Raw genomic sequence first — 17157 nt, forward strand, 5'->3', positions numbered from 1 at the left:
CTCTGCAGTGGGCTCGCTAGCTAGCCTTGGGCACTCTGCAGTGGGCTCGCTAGCTAGCCTTGGGCACTCTGCAGTGGGCTCGCTAGCTAGCCTTGGGCACTCTGCAGTGGGCTTGCTAGCTAGCCTTGGGCACTCTGCAGTGGACTCGCTAGCTAGCCTTGGGCACTCTGCAGTGGGCTCGCTAGCTAGCCTTGGGCACTCTGCAGTGGGCTCGCTAGCTAGCCTTGGGCACTCTGCAGTGGGCTCGCTAGCTAGCCTTGGGCACTCTGCAGTGGGCTCGCTAGCTAGCCTTGGGCACTCTGCAGTGGGCTCGCTAGCTAGCCTTGGGCACTCTGCAGTGGGCTCGCTAGCTAGCCTTGGGCACTCTGCAGTGGGCTCGCTAGCTAGCCTTGGGCACTCTGCAGTGGGCTCGCTAGCTAGCCTTGGGCACTCTGCAGTGGGCTCGCTAGCTAGCCTTGGGCACTCTGCAGTGGGCTCGCTAGCTAGCCTTGGGCACTCTGCAGTGGGCTCGCTAGCTAGCCTTGGGCACTCTGCAGTGGGCTCGCTAGCTAGCCTTGGGCACTCTGCAGTGGGCTCGCTAGCTAGCCTTGGGCACTCTGCAGTGGGCTTGCTAGCTAGCCTTGGGCACTCTGCAGTGGGCTTGCTTCTCTTTCAGGCTTTGTAATCGGTAGCTGTTGGGGGCAAGATAACTGCTTCTGGGATATTTACAGAAACTTCCTTTTTAAAATGAATTTAGCAACAAATTCAATAATAGTTTCTGGAAGCCAGAGCCATAAAGTCGGTGTGGGACTTTGGTAAATACTGGCACAAGAGTTAATGCGGTTCTGAAGGGCAGTGTGCAGTCATTGGCCAGTTTCATCACACCAGGAGGAGGGTCGTTGTTTTCTTGGCGAGGTGGCCTTGACTTGCAGAGCAGAGTTCAGAAGCAGCTCTTGATTGGGAAGGCATCCATCATTCACATGTGTTCCAGCAGCTGTCCTGCCAGGCTGTGGCCTCTGCCATGTCTCATGCATCCAACCTCTGGTTTGGAAAGTTTGCCACACACACCTTTGTAGCCGGCCGTTCTGCCACTCTCTCCTTGAACCTGGGACCACAGCACAAGGGGACAGCAGATGTTCACATGATGAGGATTAATTAGCCTTGAAGACAAGCGAGGTTCTGCCACACAGCCCTGCCTTGGAAACAATGCCATGGGGAGTGAGCCAGCCTCAGCAGGACAGATCTGATTCTCTTGCGGGAAGTAGCAGGCCAGAGTAGTCAGACTGAGAGGTGAGATAGACTTTGCTAAGGGCTGGGGAGAAGAAGTGAGGAGCCCCGTATAATGGGTACAGAATTCTAGTTTGAGAAGATGAGGAAGTTTTAGGGATGGGTGGTGGTGATGCCTACACAATGGAGACATTTTACATATATTGTTTTATAATTAAAAAAAATTGGAACCAAGTGCAGTGGCCCTTGTCTATACTCCAATCACTGGGGAGATTGAGGCAGTACAATCATGACTTCAAGTTTAGTCTGGACCACATAATAGAAGTATTATGGAGCCGGGCGGTGGTGGCGCACGCCTTTAATCCCAGCACTCGGGAGGCAGAGGCAGGCGGATCTCTGTGAGTTCGAGACCAGCCTGGTTTACAAGAGCTAGTTCCAGGACAGGCTCCAAAACCACAGAGAAACCCTGTCTCGAAAAACCAAAAATCAAAAAAAAAAAAAAGTTCTATGGACTACATTGTAAGACTTTCAAAAAGAAAAGTCAGCAATCTATGAGCTTGTTCTTTACGTGATGGGGCCTTGGCTCAGCCTGCTCCTACCTCAGGTGCTGCCGTCCTTTTCCGCTTCCACGAAAAAGAGCTGTGAGTTCAAACGCAGGTTCCTTTCTCTTGCCCTACCCCACCAGGTCCCATTTCCCTTATCTTCAGGTCAGTGTCATGGTGATGTGTGTTGACTCCTAGAAATAGCAGCTCCCCAGGAGCAAAGGTGCTGCAAAAATGGCAGGTGCTCGTGATCTGGAAGCCAATCAAGTTTCTTTGCTTGGCCAAGAAGGCCTGAGTTCCGAGTCCAGCAACATCATGGTAGCTCTGTTCTCTTTTCTGAATAAGAACTGAAATGTGTGTGCTGGCTGTCAGGGGTGACTAGTCAGGTCATCCATGTCACTCCCCCAGAAGAAGCCGCCTCTTGTTCCCCAACATAGTCAGATGGGCAGACTCTGGGGTGTAAAATTGCAGGGAGGCATCACTCAGCTTCACAGGCTTGAAGAGTAGCCTGGCCAGGTCCTCTCCAGGAAAATCTTTACGTGTTGGCTCTTTTATCTATGAGCTGGGTGGGCACAGGAGGGTCATTGCCCCCATGTGGCTCTGTGGGAACAGGATTGAAAGGCTCAATGGTGAAACTGTCAGGCAAGAGGGCTGGACGGAGCCCCAGATGGTACTTGTCGTTTCCCGCTCACAACTGGCTCCTGTTCTTGAAGACGGAGAAGACAGTGGAGAGAGCTGCTGTCAGGTTGTCAGTTCTGGTCCTGGGAAGCAGGTCCGCTCCCAGAGAGCTGGGAAGGCACTTTCTCAGTGCAGGGCAGCCAGAAATAGAAAGGGATCATTTCTGCCAGCCCCACCTCTCTGGCTGGCAGCTCTGACATCAGACCTGGTCCTTGGTTGGGAACTACACGTCTGTGACATCTCTGCTTCTTCCCTTTTCGCCTGCAGAATTCCAGAGGCAGGAGAGTGTCCGGTCCCAACACAAAGGCATCCAGTTATATGACACCCCTTATGAACCTGAAGGCCAGAGTGTGGACTCAGACTCGGAGAGCACTGTGAGCCTTCGGCTGCGGGAGAGCAAGCTACCCCAGGATGATGACAGGCCCGCCGACGAGTACGACCAGCCTTGGGAGTGGAACCGGGTCACCATCCCCGCCCTGGCAGGTAGGAGCAATGGCCCTGCTTGGAAGGCAGTCGCTGAAGAAGGCTCAGCACCAGCTGAAGTAAACAAAATACAAGCAGGTCCAGTCTGACCAGGCTAACACCAGTTGAATTGGGCTGTTCTTTTTCCTAGTGCCCAGTGGCCCTGCAAAGATGATAAAGGTTCCTGAGGGAAAAGAGGACAGGCTGGCATTGTAGGTTTCCAGTCCAGTCTCCCCACTGGCAGGGCTGATCCCCTGGGCCTCATGGAGTCCCTTGTGTCTCATCTGCTCCCTCATGGCTTCAGGGGCTGCTGTGTTTCTCACCTGTAGTTGTGACTTGAGCCCTCCTCACTTAGCCTCCCAGAATCAAAGTGACCCCACTACAGCCTTTCTACAACGTGGTATGGCCACATGTCACAAGTCAGAAACCCCTGCTCACACTCTTTGGTTTCAGGCCCACTCCTGAGACTTTATGCTCACCCTGATGGTCTGAAGTTGAGAAAAGACAGTTTATGCTCATGAGAAGTCGGGGCCCCTGGGATGACTGGCACAAGCGTTGTTTAGAGGAATTTTGTGCATCCATGTGGTGGAATATTGCACAGTCAAGAGTAAGTGAGGTTCGGAGTGAGCTGATAACAACCAAGGGCAATGCTTCTATGTAAGATTAAAACGTGAAAGCCAGATGCCAAGCCACTTAACTGCACGTAAGAGTTTAGACACAAAAAGAGGGGCACGGGGAGACTGATCCAATCCCACAGTGAAGTCATAGGAGAGCTTTATTTATTTATTTATTTAAATATTTACTTATTATGTATACAATATTCTGTCTGTGTGTATGTCTGCAGGCCAGAAGGCGGCACCAGACCCCATTACAGATGGTTGTGAGCCACTGTGTGGTTGCTGGGAATTGAACTCAGAACCTTTGGAAGAGCAGGCAATGTTCTTAACCATTGAGCCATCTCTCCAGCCTCAAGAGTTTTATTTAATGTTCTTTCTTATGCACAACTAGACTCTGTTTCCCTTCGTAGGCCCCTCGGGTGATGTTCTAGACACCTCAGCATGTGCCCTACGTTGTTCCCAGGATATATGACATGCCCTGCACACACCCCAGTACTCCTCCTGAAATGTGCATCACAGCCTACCTGGAAAGAGCCTGACCTCCCAGTACCCTGCTCAAATAGCCTTGTCTCTGTGAGCACCACCCTGGTACCTAGCCATGCCTGCTACAGATACCCTTGCCTGCTCTCTAGGCTGTGAGTCTTTTCACACCATCACAGAGTTGTTTCTGTAGACGTAAGGTAACCCAAGGGGGTAGGCTCCAACAAGAGTGGGAGGAGTTTGTGCCGTCCATAGCTCATTGCAAATACTGACTTGATTGAAGGGCGGAAAGAGGGCAAGTGTCAGCTGTCCCAGATACCTTATGTCCAAGCATGAGTCAGCACCACAGACAGGTGCTAGGGTTCCCCTGTCTCATCCTAGATCCCCATGGGGGCCTGGAGGACTCTTGTTGCTTGTGATGCTCTCGTCTAGTCTGACACTTGACTCTCTAGCATGGTCTCTGACCAGCAGTGTTGGCATTGCCTATGAGCTGCTCAGAAATCTCACATCTGGGGCCACTGAGATGGCTCGGTGAGTAAGTAATGGTGTTTGCCACCAAGCCTGTTGACCACAGTTCAAACCCTGGAACCCACATGATGGAAAACAAGAATTCTTGACAGTTACCCTCTGATCTCCACGTATATACCTTGGTACATGCACACGTATAACCAAGTGCGCACGCACACACACAGACACACACACACACACAACAGACAGGCATCATTTAAGTTTGGACCTTATACCAGACTTACACAGTTGGAATATGTTGTACCAGATTCACACCACTAGGTCATCTGTGTAGAAGTACGAGTGAGATACACTTAACCGGGAGGACATCATCTCTCAGAAGGCTGTCTGTCTGGAACCTGCCCACTCATGCTCGGAAGAAGTTTTAGAACTTCTGTACCTGTAGTTGTTCTCAAAAAGGCCTCAGATAGAACTAGCTGACAGAAAGACCCACAGCATCCATTCTGGCCTTGGTTCGAGTCACTGATTTGTTATCTCTGGTGCCACTGCCGCTCACATTCTTGTCCTGCCTTCTCTCATCAAGTGTCTTGGCTTCACATGCCCCACTCCAGAGCAGATGCTGGCTATGCTCATCCCAGACAGCTTTGAGCTCCCTACTCATTTCCTGGGTTGAAAGGGGAGGTGGATGCATCACTCCTGGGCTGGAGGACACTGAGCAAGCTTCAGTCTGTCCCCACGCAGCAGTGGGTAGAGGCCAGCAGGCCACTCCTTAGGTAAAGATGATGCTTTACAGCAACTTGATTGGATTGCTGAGTGTCATCATGGTCCCATTTGCCAGCCTTCACGTGTGGCTTCTTGGAATGAAGGGCAGAGTTTCCTATTGAGTGGCTGCTAAATGTTACCTGAGTGTGCATGCACATGGGGCGTGCATGAATAGGTATGCACATGCAAGTGAGTTCCTGGAGTGTTCAGGAACTGGCAGTGCTCTTAGGAACAGCTGTGGAAGATGAAGTTTGCTGAGCACAGCTGCCTCTTCCTCTCTTTCCTGCTCTGTTTTTGTGACTCTGCCTGCTCAGGCTGATTGGGGAAACCTGAGTGGGGGCCTTTTCCATGCTTTTAAAGTCCGGAAAGGCATAGAACTGGGCCCTGGAAGGGGGAGGTAGGCGCTTGGGGGGAGCTTGACCGTGTGGATGGACTTTCCAGCCTCAGAGGCTGCTGTAGCAGCTGCAGTGAGAAAGGTGGGTGGCACAGACTCACTTTGCAGCAGTACTGTGGACAGTAGGCAGTTCTGAGCCCATGCCTGTTACCCTGGAGCCCCAGCATGCCGTGAGAGTAGGCAGGGAGACCACAGGTCTCAGTCTGTAGAGCAGGTGCTGTATAGCCTGCAGGATGCTGTCCTGCCCTGAGCTGGTGACAAGAGGCCCTTTTCAGTCAAGATCTAGCATGCTGTGTGTGTGTGTGTGTGAGAGAGAGAGAGAGAGACAGAGACAGAGACAGAGAGAGACAGACCCTCTTGTCCATGTCTCACTGGGACCTTAGTTCACAGGACGATTCTGTGGTCGCTCTACATCTGGGAGGAGGATATTGTGAGAGGATGAGGTAGTCCTAGCTCCCTGGAAGGACAGTCTTACCTTTGCTCAGGACTTTGCAGCGCACATTTTGTTAAGGATAAGGACTTGGGGAGTTAGACAAGAAATCTCCCCAGTTCTTTAGCTTAACCCTTGGTACACCCTTCTTTTTGAGCTTACTGAGGTAGTGAAGGTTGATGTGACTGCAAGGTGAACAGGTTCTGCACAGAACTTGGCCTGTGACCAAAGACTGGGGACATGGAAGCATCATGTTGGGTGGCAGGCATTTGCTACTGTCAGAGATCTGGAAGGATTTTACCTCCCCAGAACTGCCTCACTGGCAAAGGATCCCAGCAGCCCTGCTGAAGCCTCCCTTCTGGAAAGTGTGGGCTCACCACATGCCTTTCTTATGCTTGTCTCATTGTGTCCTTGTGGCTACCCTCTGCACGCTTAGTTTCCTTCTTTTAGGTATGGGACAGATGGACTCCTGCCTGGGCAGTAACAAAACCAAGTCTTAACTGCAGAGCCTATACCTGAGCCTCCCCTCTGTCACATTGTAGTAGGAGGAGCTTAACCCCCAAAATAACCACACCAAAATTGTATTAAGTTACTGCCTGGTCCATTGGCTAACTCTCACATCTTGATTAACCCATTTCCATTAATGTGTATCACCACTTGACTGTGCCAGCATGAGTCCAACCAGTATCCGGCTTGGGCAGGAGAATCAATGGTGTCTGCCACACTTCCCTTCTTCCCAGCATTCTGTTCTGTCTACTCTGCCCACTTAAGGCTTCCCTATCCAAAGGCCAAGGCAGTCTCTTTATTTAACCAATGAAAGCAACACTCAAACAGAAGAACCTCCTACACTATCACATAACTGATGTTTGGGACCTGCACCTGCTGCAGCTCCTGCCTCACATGCCAGTATGAGGTACTAAGACAACTCCAAGCTAGAATTTCTCCTTCTAGCATAAGGAGGGCCCTGCATACTGTACAGTCTTGTCATGGAGAAACTGAGGCAGAGGGGAAGAGAACCACAAACCACCTTGTGGTGTAGTCAGTCAGGCCACCTGGATATGTGGGAGATGTGCCAGTTGGGTCTGAGATAATCAGAGCACTTGATGGTGTGCATTCCAGCAGAAGGACCAGGGGTGTAAGCCTTGAGAGGGGGCCTGTGGGCCTTGGAGAGACAGTTGCTTCTTCTGCCACTCACCATCTCAAGGTTGTCTCTCTTCAGTGTCCTGGGTTCTGCCAGAGGCAGAAATAGAAAACAGAACATGCTCAGATGGGCTTATCTCTCAGCCATTACTTGAGGCCCTTGTCTGTGCCCAATATCATCTCCTGGGCATGTTGATCTGCCTTTCAAAGTTGAGGACAGTGTGTCTCATCCATTAAGATCGGTGGGCAGGAGTCAGACAGTCCCATGTTTGCTTGACAGCTCAGCCATTCATCAACTTAGCCCCCAGGCAGGATGCTCATCTCCCTGACCCTCAGAATTCTCATCTAAAGAGAGATGATGGTCACAGATCGTACAACATGAGCTTCTAATGATCGAGGAAAATCTCTGGATAAAAAGACATGTGTCAGTCAGGCGGAGGTGGTGCACACCTTTAATCCCAGTACTCGGGAGGCAGAGGCAGGGAGATCTCTTAAGTTGAAGACCAGCCTGGTCTGCAGAGTGAGTTCCAGGGCAGAGAAACCCTGTCTCAAGGAGGCAAAAAAGAAAAACAAAAAGAGGGCTGGAGAGATGACTCAGAAGCTAAGAGCATCGACTGCTTTTCCAGAGGACCTGAGTTCAGTTCCCAGCAACCTCATGGTGACTCAGAATCATGTATATATAATAAAATCTGAAGCCTTCTTCTGGCATGTAGGCAAATAGTAGACAGACACTGTAAACATCATAAATAAATAATCTCTAGAAAGCAAAAGAAAAGACTTTGTGAACACTAAAGGGTTGTGCCTTTGAGGTTTATTTCTGGAGTTCAGGAGGGGCTTGCTGAATTAAATAAAGCTTACTATAGAAACAGTGCTGCATGAAGAGGCTCTTAGCAGCCGTGGTGGCCGGGAGGCCTGGAAAGCAGTTCTTCAGTGGGGACCCTGGCACTCCACTCCGTGTCAGCTGCCACTACCCAGCCCTCACTCCTTGTTCACCCCGTTCTAGAAGTGATGTGCTTGCTCTTCCTAGATTAGGAGTTTTGTTTTTTTTTTTTTTTTTTTTTTTTGTTTTCAAATATTTTTATTTATAATATATTTTTTTTTAAATTTATTTATTTATTAAGGATTTCTGCCTCGTCCCCACAACCGCTTCCCATTTCCCTCCCCCTCCCCCAATCAATTCCCCCTCCCTCATCTGCTCGAAGAGCAATCAGGGTTCCCTGACCTGTGGGAAGCCCAAGGACTGCCCACCTCTATCCAGGTCTCGTAAGGTGAGCATCCAAACTGCCTAGGCTCCCACAAAGCCAGTACGTGCAGTAGGATCAAAAACCCACTGCAATTGTTCTTGAATTCTCAGTATTCCTCATTGTCCGCTATGTTCAAGACAAACACATAGGCATCCTCAGGAATATTAACCGCATCAGGCGATGAAAGGAGACAGAGACAGAGACCCACACGGGAGCACCGGACAGAAATCTCAAGGTCCAAATCAGGAGCAGAAGGAGACGGAGCACGAGCAAGGAACTCAGGACCACGAGGGGTGCACCCACACACTAAGACAATGGGGATGTTCTATTGGGATCTCACCAAGGCCAGCTGGCCTAGGTCTGAAAAAACATGGGATAAATCCGGACTAGATTAGGAGTTTTGAACTTGAGTTGCAAGTAAGCCGCTGTAGAAAGTGTCACTGCACCCATGATCCCTGACAAGTTCCCCAGGGGACCCCATGTGGAGACCTCCAGTTAACTGATTACACCCTGTGCTTAGAAGTGGGGCTGAGGAAGCCAGGGAGGGGCATCACAGCTCTTCTCAGGTTAACCGGTGGAAGTCCAGGAAGTCTCCCCTGACATGACAGTCCCATCTCATCATCCCGGGTCGGGCTGGGCCTCCTGTCACATTCTGGAACAGCCAGGTACATACACCCTTGTCACCCTGGTCCCATGGATGCTCATGCTGTGTCAGCGCTCCACAGTTACCCCTTCTCAACATTAGGAAGGGTGTCGGAAAGGACAGAGAACGGGAGAGTGACGTTTTAGGTATGGCTGTTTCCTACACAGTTCTGAGTCATCAGAGCCAGCTTAGTGGCTGACTTAAAGGAACCCTGGTATGGTGAATGGGCAGGGAGGAGTGCATAGGAAGCCAGCTTTTATTGAGCAGCAATTACAAACCCACTTTAGAGTAACTCTATAAAGCCCTGCCGGATGGGCATTGTTTCCCTGTCTTAACATGAAGGGCGGCACTGGAGCTCAGAGGGAGGGAGCAGCTTAGCTGCAGTCACATGGCAGTGAGCTTGGGTTATCTGAAGGAACAGTGCTTACCCTCGCCACCGTCACACTGGCTTCCCCTCGAAAAGGTGTATGTGAACCTGGTATAGGGTAGCTTGGGCGGTTCCTGGGGTAGAAGCAATTGCTCCACTTGCTCTCTTGTCTTAGTGCTAGTCCCTGCCCCCAACGGTGCACATACCCTGAAGATGGTGCTCTGGGGCTGTGTGCTTTGTGCCCTGCTCACACTTGCTGCTCCTTGTGTCTCCTCGAGGGCCCAGAGTCTGCAGGGTCTCCCACAGGGAGTCTCAGACCTGGTCACAGGCTGCCACACAACAGGCATCCCTCAGTCCCAGAAAGCCTCCAGCTTCCTTCATGACCTCCCAGAATGCCCTGGGCCTATGAGGAAATTAATAATTGTGTTTGTTTGGGGAACTTTTTGCTGTGTAATGAGTAACAGCCAAAATTAATGTTTAACATGTGCGTGAACAACAGGTCTACCGAGGGGTGGGGTTCAGTGAGAGCTGTGGGATCCCTCACTTGAAATGTTACTGAAGACAGGTTTCTCTGGTTGGGTTTTGTATCTGATGCATTAATGAGTTCATTTAGTAATATTTTAAAAAAGTGAAAACAAAGGCACCAGCATGTCATAGCTTTGAGTCCTCTATTAATTGTGCTGTTAGAAACGCTCCCACAAATGCCTTCTTTTCCCGTGTGGAGGCCAGTGAGGAGCCTTGTGCACCGCTGGGTCCCCACCCAACCCATGCCTGGTGCCCACTGAGTGCTGGGATGTTTGTGACATTGCTGAGTCAGGCCTGGTCACGCAAGTCCCAGACGCTGTCCCAGGCTAGGCTCCGCTATTGGCTGTGTGCCTGCAGGTTCTTGGTGTTTTTGTCCCTCTTGGGTGCTGGACACCTGTGTCTTAGCCACATGAGGCCAGTCTTGAGTAGGAGGACACTTTTGTGTGGCTGCTGACCTGCCTGACCTCTTTCCTTTCTTCTATGACTGAATTCCCTCTGAGAAACTGAAAGTGTGCCCTTCCTGTCTGAGGAGGAAGCCACTGCCAGCAGCCTTGTGAGAGCTGCGACCACTGGCTTATCTTCCCTCTCGCACCCTCATTGTCTGCAGTGGGCAGTGGCACAAACATACACAGGGCTGAAGCTTGGGTTTGTGGACTGACTTCCTCAAGGGCTAGCCTGTGCTAGGCAGCTCTCCCTGGGCTTGCAGATGGAGGGATAATCACTTTCCCCAGGCTCCTGGAGTCTTGTGAGTGTCTGCAGATGAAAAGGTTACAAATCACAGGCCCTTAGCCTTGAGCAGTTCCCAGTAACAGGTGACAGACAGGTGAGCCCAGCCCTGAGCTCAGGAAGGAATCTGCATTTAAAGCTGCCATTTGCTATCAGTGACAAGTCTGTCTGTGTTTCCTCATCGGTAGAATGAGGGTGACATTAGGCACTAAGGTTGGGGCTCGGTAGGTGGTGGAGGTTGTCATCCCTGTCATTACTACTGTGGATTCTTGAGACCTGTTGTACCCTAAGGAGATTGTGCTGAAGTTGCTAAGGCTAAGATGGAGGAGACCTTGCTTCAAGCCCACGTTCAGGGCTGGTTAACTGGAGGAGTAGGTCCCATTTCTAGCCCCATATTTCTTACCTGTGGAAAGAATTGTGATGGAGAAGATGGCTTCTCTCAGCGGAGGAGGCCTTGGTGCTTCCTTAGTCCTATCTAGGTCTTCCACAGCCAGCACTCAGCTCTGGTGTCCGTGTTTTCTTTGGGGGGAACAATCACGAATCAGAGGACAGAGGTGAGCCCCTTTGGCTGTCCTGTGTCTACCTTCCCAGGCCAGGCACAGCTGTGTGATGGCGGTGTTCTCTCAGAATCACCAGCCCTGTCTTGCACGTCCTATGAAGGTGACCGTAGTGCCCAGGGCCTGTGTGTGTCCTCAAGGTGAACTCAGAGACCTCTTCATGATCCTGGAGATGCAAACCTTTGTGAGGCCGCCCTCCGTATAGCCTTCCTAGAGGGAGGGCCGAGGGGAGGGGTGAACAGACTCACCAGCGCGGGAGGGTGGGAAGAGGGATCTCTGTCTCCTTATCTGTAAACTGGGGTCCTCGGGTATCTGCGTGTGTGTTGGTAGGGTCAGTGACATAATGTAGGATGCAGGTTTGGAACACTGGCCGCAGAGGCCTGCTAGTACAGAAGGGAAGTTCAGTTGTTCACGAGTGTTGATTGAGTGTATTGTGCAGATGTTCATAGCCCCGGGGTAGGTAGCCCACTCCAGCTCCGAAACCAGTGTGCAGTCTCCCTCCTCACCATGTCGACATCCACCTGGCTCCCTGCATTCAGGGTTGGATTCAGAGCGCTGCACAAAAGAGCCTCCTGGGCACCTTGTCTCTTTCAGAGTAGCAGGGCGTCAGAGAACAAGTGCAGACTCAGAGCAGTGCCAGCCCCGCCTGTGTATCCCAAAGGTTTACAGAGAGGGCTGTACCTCAATTCTGGTTTATCTGTGGGGACTCGGGACCTGTGGCAGCTGGAGTCTCTGCACACTGTCTGCTTCCTCTTTGGCCTTGCAGTCTCTGCTGCAGGAGGCTCAGTCCTATGCTAGAAAATGGAGAGCCAGAGGCTGCAGACTGACCAGCAGGGCAGTGCCAACCCCACAAGGAGTAACACTAGGTTGGAGGATGGCCCAGCCAGGAGCCTAGCATGGCAGCCTGCCTCGTTAGCTGGGCCAAGTTCTCTGGCCACACAGGCCTTGTTTATAACAAGGGCACAGTGGCACCAATCTCAGATTGTCTGTGGTCATTAGAGAGAATGTGTTCTCAGATCTTCTGTAGAAGTACTAAATACAAAATGAAATCATTTTCAAGAGGGTTCTAAAAGAACTTGGTTGAGACTGGCAAGGTGGTTTGGTGGTTAAGGGCATTGCCTCCAAGCCTGAAGTTCTGACCTCAATGCCCAGAACCCGCTGACACAGAGAGAGTGCAGCCTGCAGGGATGAATGGAGACGGGATGGCCCTGCAGAGCTAGGCGGAGACTTCTCATTCAATAGGTATTGATTATCACCTGTATACCAGGTCCTGTTCTGGGCACTGGAGAGTTAGCGGTAAACAGTACAAAGACTCTGAAGAAGCCAGTTCTGATACAGGACACTGTCTTTGTAACTATATGAAAACACACATATACATCCACACACCCCTCGTGAGTGTGACTGTGGAGAGGTGTCAGCCACTGATAAAGGACCTGCCTGAACCATTTCCACAGCCTGCCCCTACTTACCACGTTGTTATCAGCCCTGGTTGGTAGATGTGGATGCTGAGCTTAGAGAAGTTTAGAAATACTCCTAGTATCACAGTACGGAATGGTGCCGGGGGGGGGGGGGGGGGGGGGGGATGAAAGCCAGGTGTCCCTGACTCTCAAGTTGGGATGCAGAGCTGCTGCTCCTCCCTAGCCTTGCTTTAGTCTGTGGGCCATTCCCTGGAGCCAGCTGCAGGGCAGAAAGGGACTGGGCTGAATCCATCTGGTTCTGTGGAAATGGCTGCATTCTTTGCTGAAATAGGCAGATGCTGACCTGGGCGGAGCACTTCAGGGCTAAAGGAATTCTGCCTGGGGGCCTAGGGCAAAGCCACTCTAGCGGGTAAAACCTTCAGGCTATACTTAGTGGAATAGCTAGAATTTTTTGTAGCATAATAAAGAAAGACCTTCTGAAGGCTAAGGCTAGACAGAGACACAGCAGAAGGCAGGTGGCAGGTGATGTTAGGGACCAACCAGCTTAGACTAGAGCATCAGGTGAAGAAGGTCGGGCAGCCTCCAACTTACTAAGGACTTTGAGCACTAAGTAGGATGAGGAGGTTTTGCCTTTGAACCCAGGCCACTGGGGAACCAGTGAAGGGGCTGTGCTGTGGTGGCTGAGGTCTGCTCTGAACAGTGGACAGAAAGGAGACAACACTGAAGCAACAACACCCCCTCCCCATCATTTTATTAGTGTTGGGGATGTAACCCATGACCTTGTGTGTGCTAGGCAAGAACTCTACTGCTAAACTGTAACAGCTCATGCTTTTTTCTAAGATCCTCTCCAGGCTGGGCTATAGAGTAAACTGAGCTGACAGGGGACTGGAGAGAGCTGAAGGGAAACCTTCCCAGGTGCTGGGCAGAGTGACTGTATGTCCCTGGAGCAGCAGACACACTACCACAGGGAGAGGCTAGCCAGTCGTGGGAAGCCTCTATATACCACTCAGATGGAGCAGCGACCGAGTGAGGGAAACCACAGCTTCCATCCACCTAGACCTTGGCTGTTCTCGTGAAGAAGGAAAGACAGATTGGGGTAAGCCTGGTCCTGTGGACGCGGAGTCCTGGGCTCATCCTTGCTGTTCCGCACACATCCATGCTTGCCAGGAGCACACCGTAGCAGGAGCACTATGGAGGTTATTAGAGAGGGAGCACCAGCTTTGAGACTATCTAGAAAGTCCAGTAAAACAAATGGGAGCCCTTGAATAATGAGCTCCGTCCCCTAAACACAACTCTGGGGTAGACATCTAGGGCCAAGCGAAGGTGCCGACTTGCTGACCCTGAGGACACTGTCTGGGTCACCCTTCTCCTGCCACCAGGACTAGTCTGCAGCCTGGGGACTGAAGTCAGATGTTCAGCACCTCCTCGTTCTACACAACCCCGAGTGGCCCTCCCTCCTGCAGGATTCCAACTTGCTCTTTAATTGCCTATCGGTGGGACTCATTAAGTTCTGTCATTTGAACAACTCGTGGGGGCAGCGTGTTTTCCTCTAAATGCAGATATTCTTCTGAGGAATTACGTCTTTATCTCATACAGAAAACCACTAAATTAAAAGAATTGCCATTTAAAATTGCAGATTAAAGAGAAACTTAATTAGAAGGGATGGGAACGGTTGTATTTGGAGCTTTTGTTCAGGTCCCCTCCCCCTTTGGCTGTCGAATCACTGCACTTGGAGTTTGTATATTTGTGTTTTAGGTGAAATGATTTGCCTAATTAAGCTTGTCATTCATCACCACCTGTTCTCAGGAAAATACATGGCTGCAGTATCAAGCATGCCAAAGGATGTATAAATTAATCCAGTGGGGAATTAGAGTGTCGACTAGGACGTTCTTAGGTTTATCCAGTTTATCTGGTAGGAAAACTGATATTTTTTTTCCCAGAAAAGCAAAACATGAGCTCGTTAAGGTTTTTTCATTTTGCACTGAGCGCCTGTTACCTTGCAGGCACTGTGTGAGGTGGGACAATGATGCTACAGCCCATTCTCAGTGACTCTTGAGAGCCAGGCAAGGAGACTGGTGATTTAGATGCCTTGGCCGAGGGAATTCTGGAGTTTCCTGAGAGAAGTAGCTTCTAAAGGCGACAGAGTTGAGTGAGCCCTGAACCTGAGCAGGAGCTAGGTAGGTGTCAGAAGGCCTAGTTGCCTGTACCTAAGAGTGTGAGTTCAGGACTGGAGAGATGGCTCAATGGTTAAGAACACTTGGCTGCTCTTCTGGAGGACTGGAGTTGAGTTCTAGCCTCCATAGTAGATGGCTCACAACTGCTAATAACTCCAGCTTACTCTTGTCTTCTGTAGGCACCTGCTCATGCATATGCATACACACACACACACACACACACAAACACACACACACCTTTCCCCCTCTCTAAAGAGCTGAGGTCCTCTGTGGCCTTGGTATGTGGTCTACATGGTGGGGCCTCTGTTACCATGCCGCTTTGTGCCTGCTGGGGGCTCTCTTGTTTCCTTGAGTCTGTCCATGCATACATAGTATCTAAATGAAGAGGAACAGGCTCCGGAAGCCATGCTACCCTATGTGGAGCTCAGTAGGGTTTTTCAGGAAGAAGAGGGTGGAGAGGTTGAAGAAGACAAAGACCACCACTGTGGCCTTGGGTAGACAGGGAGACCTGAGGGCAGAGTTTACATCCTAGGAGGAGCTCTCCCCACCCCTGCCCCAGCCTTTTAGAGAACAGAGGCCTTGTGGGAGAGCTGTGAGCCCTGCTAAAACATAGAGGGAGATTCTCCAGGGACCAGACTGGGCTCAGTAACCCAGATGCAGCCAGCCCGACTTTGGCAATTTCTCTATGTCCTGTCTTGGGATGCTGTCTTGCCCCATTTTATGTAATAACAATGTTTGAGTCTAGATAATACACAAAGAAAAGCGGGATGTTGGAGATGATGGTTCTGGATGCTGGCAGCTCCATGGCCTGATGCAGGAAGAGCAAGTGTGATCTGGTCTGTCAGCTGTGGGAGACAAAACCCGGGTGTTCTGGAATTGGGGCTTTCCTCTTGTTCACGGTGACTGATCCTGTTTAGGATCTCAGCGTTCATTCCCGAGTGCTCACAGTTCAAGTGCTTCCTTTAAGGGCCTGCTATCCAACATTGACTCATTCAGCATAGGAACTTTTGGGGACACACTTAGGCTATAGCAAAACCCAGCATTTGGGGATCCTCTCTTACTCTTGCAGAGTGTCAAATGCAAAGCAGAATTGCAGCGCGATTTCCAATTGATCCTAATAATAAAAACCCGGGATCGGATGTTAGGGGGTGAAAGCTGAAAGATCAGAGAAGCAGAGCAGCCAGCCACTACTAGTTCTTACCTCTACAAAATCCTCAGACCGAATGGGGCGTCCTTTCTCTGTAAGTCCTCAGACTAAATACCCTGAGCTCCTGTCTCCTCTGTCTGCCCAGCCATATCAATCCTGACTCCACCTTCATAATGTTGGTATTAAAAGTGTGTGATTCCCAAATTCTGGGATCAAAGGTGTGAGCTCTGTTTCTCTTTTAGATTGATTCAATCTTGTGTAGTCCAGGGTGGCCTGGAACTATTCGTCTGCCTCTGTCTTCTGGGTACTGGCATGAAAGGTGTGTGCCACTATTGCCTGGCTTCTATGACTGACTAGCGTGGCTAGCTCCACACTCTGATCTTCAGGCAGGCTTTATTTCTTACAGCGTAAACAAACGCCACCATACAGACTATTGCCCACTGAGTGCTGCCTGGACCCCAGGTGATGGTTGCATCTGTCTTCTCCTTTCCATTCTCACAGCCCAGTTCAACGGCAATGAGAAGCGGCAGTCTTCCCCTTCACCTTCTCGGGACCGACGGCGCCAGCTCCGTGCTCCTGGAGGAGGCTTCAAGCCCATCAAACACGGGAGCCCTGAGTTCTGTGGGATTCTGGGAGAGAGAGTGGATCCCACCATTCCACTGGAGAAACAAATGTAAGTTCACTGATGCAGTGCCGGGGCCGCCCCTCCCTGCTTCTTTTAGATGCTGTGCCCTCCTCCGCGTCTTTATTGTAAATACAGTTGATCACTGGCCCCTCGTGACAGAGGCTCCTGGGAGGTCTAAGCTCCTGACCCCTGGCCAGGCCTGGTTTTATCACACCATGTTGCCACCTTCACCCTCAGTGACTGGCAGGAGGGATTGCGAAATCTTGAGCTGTCACTTCCCGTCATTTTTCATCCTAGCTGCTAAGTCTGAAGTAAACCTACCCCCCTCAGTGTAAATTAGGTTACTGCACAGCTTTTGTGCTGCATGTGTTTGCCCTTCATCAGCTCTCCAAGATCTCTCACCTGTCACGGTCTGAGGTCTACCCATGCTGCCCTGCCCCTCCTCCGAGCCCTGTGCCAGGAGTGGCCCTTTCACTGCCCTTGCTCTTGACCACGATGACACCTCTGCCCTGCTAGGTCCCTGTTGCTGCAACTCTTCCCCTACTCCAGGAT

The 17157-nt window shown here is 50.9% G+C and overlaps 1 protein-coding gene across 1 annotated transcript in view; it reads left to right on the top strand.

Annotated features, from left to right (window-relative positions):
* Positions 1 to 17157, top strand: part of Shb (SH2 domain containing adaptor protein B) — a 122052-nt gene that overhangs the window by 73885 nt on the left and 31010 nt on the right. Inside the window, exons 3-4 of the mRNA XM_041667816.1 lie at positions 2694 to 2909; positions 16482 to 16653. Of these exons, the coding sequence (XP_041523750.1) occupies positions 2694 to 2909; positions 16482 to 16653 (388 nt within the window). The remainder of the gene's footprint in view (positions 1 to 2693; positions 2910 to 16481; positions 16654 to 17157) is intronic.

This window comes from Microtus oregoni, unplaced genomic scaffold (assembly GCF_018167655.1).
Source record: "Microtus oregoni isolate MIOR12 unplaced genomic scaffold, Mior012 000017F_ref0000208, whole genome shotgun sequence".
In the NCBI taxonomy this organism is placed as follows: Eukaryota; Metazoa; Chordata; class Mammalia; order Rodentia; family Cricetidae; genus Microtus; species Microtus oregoni.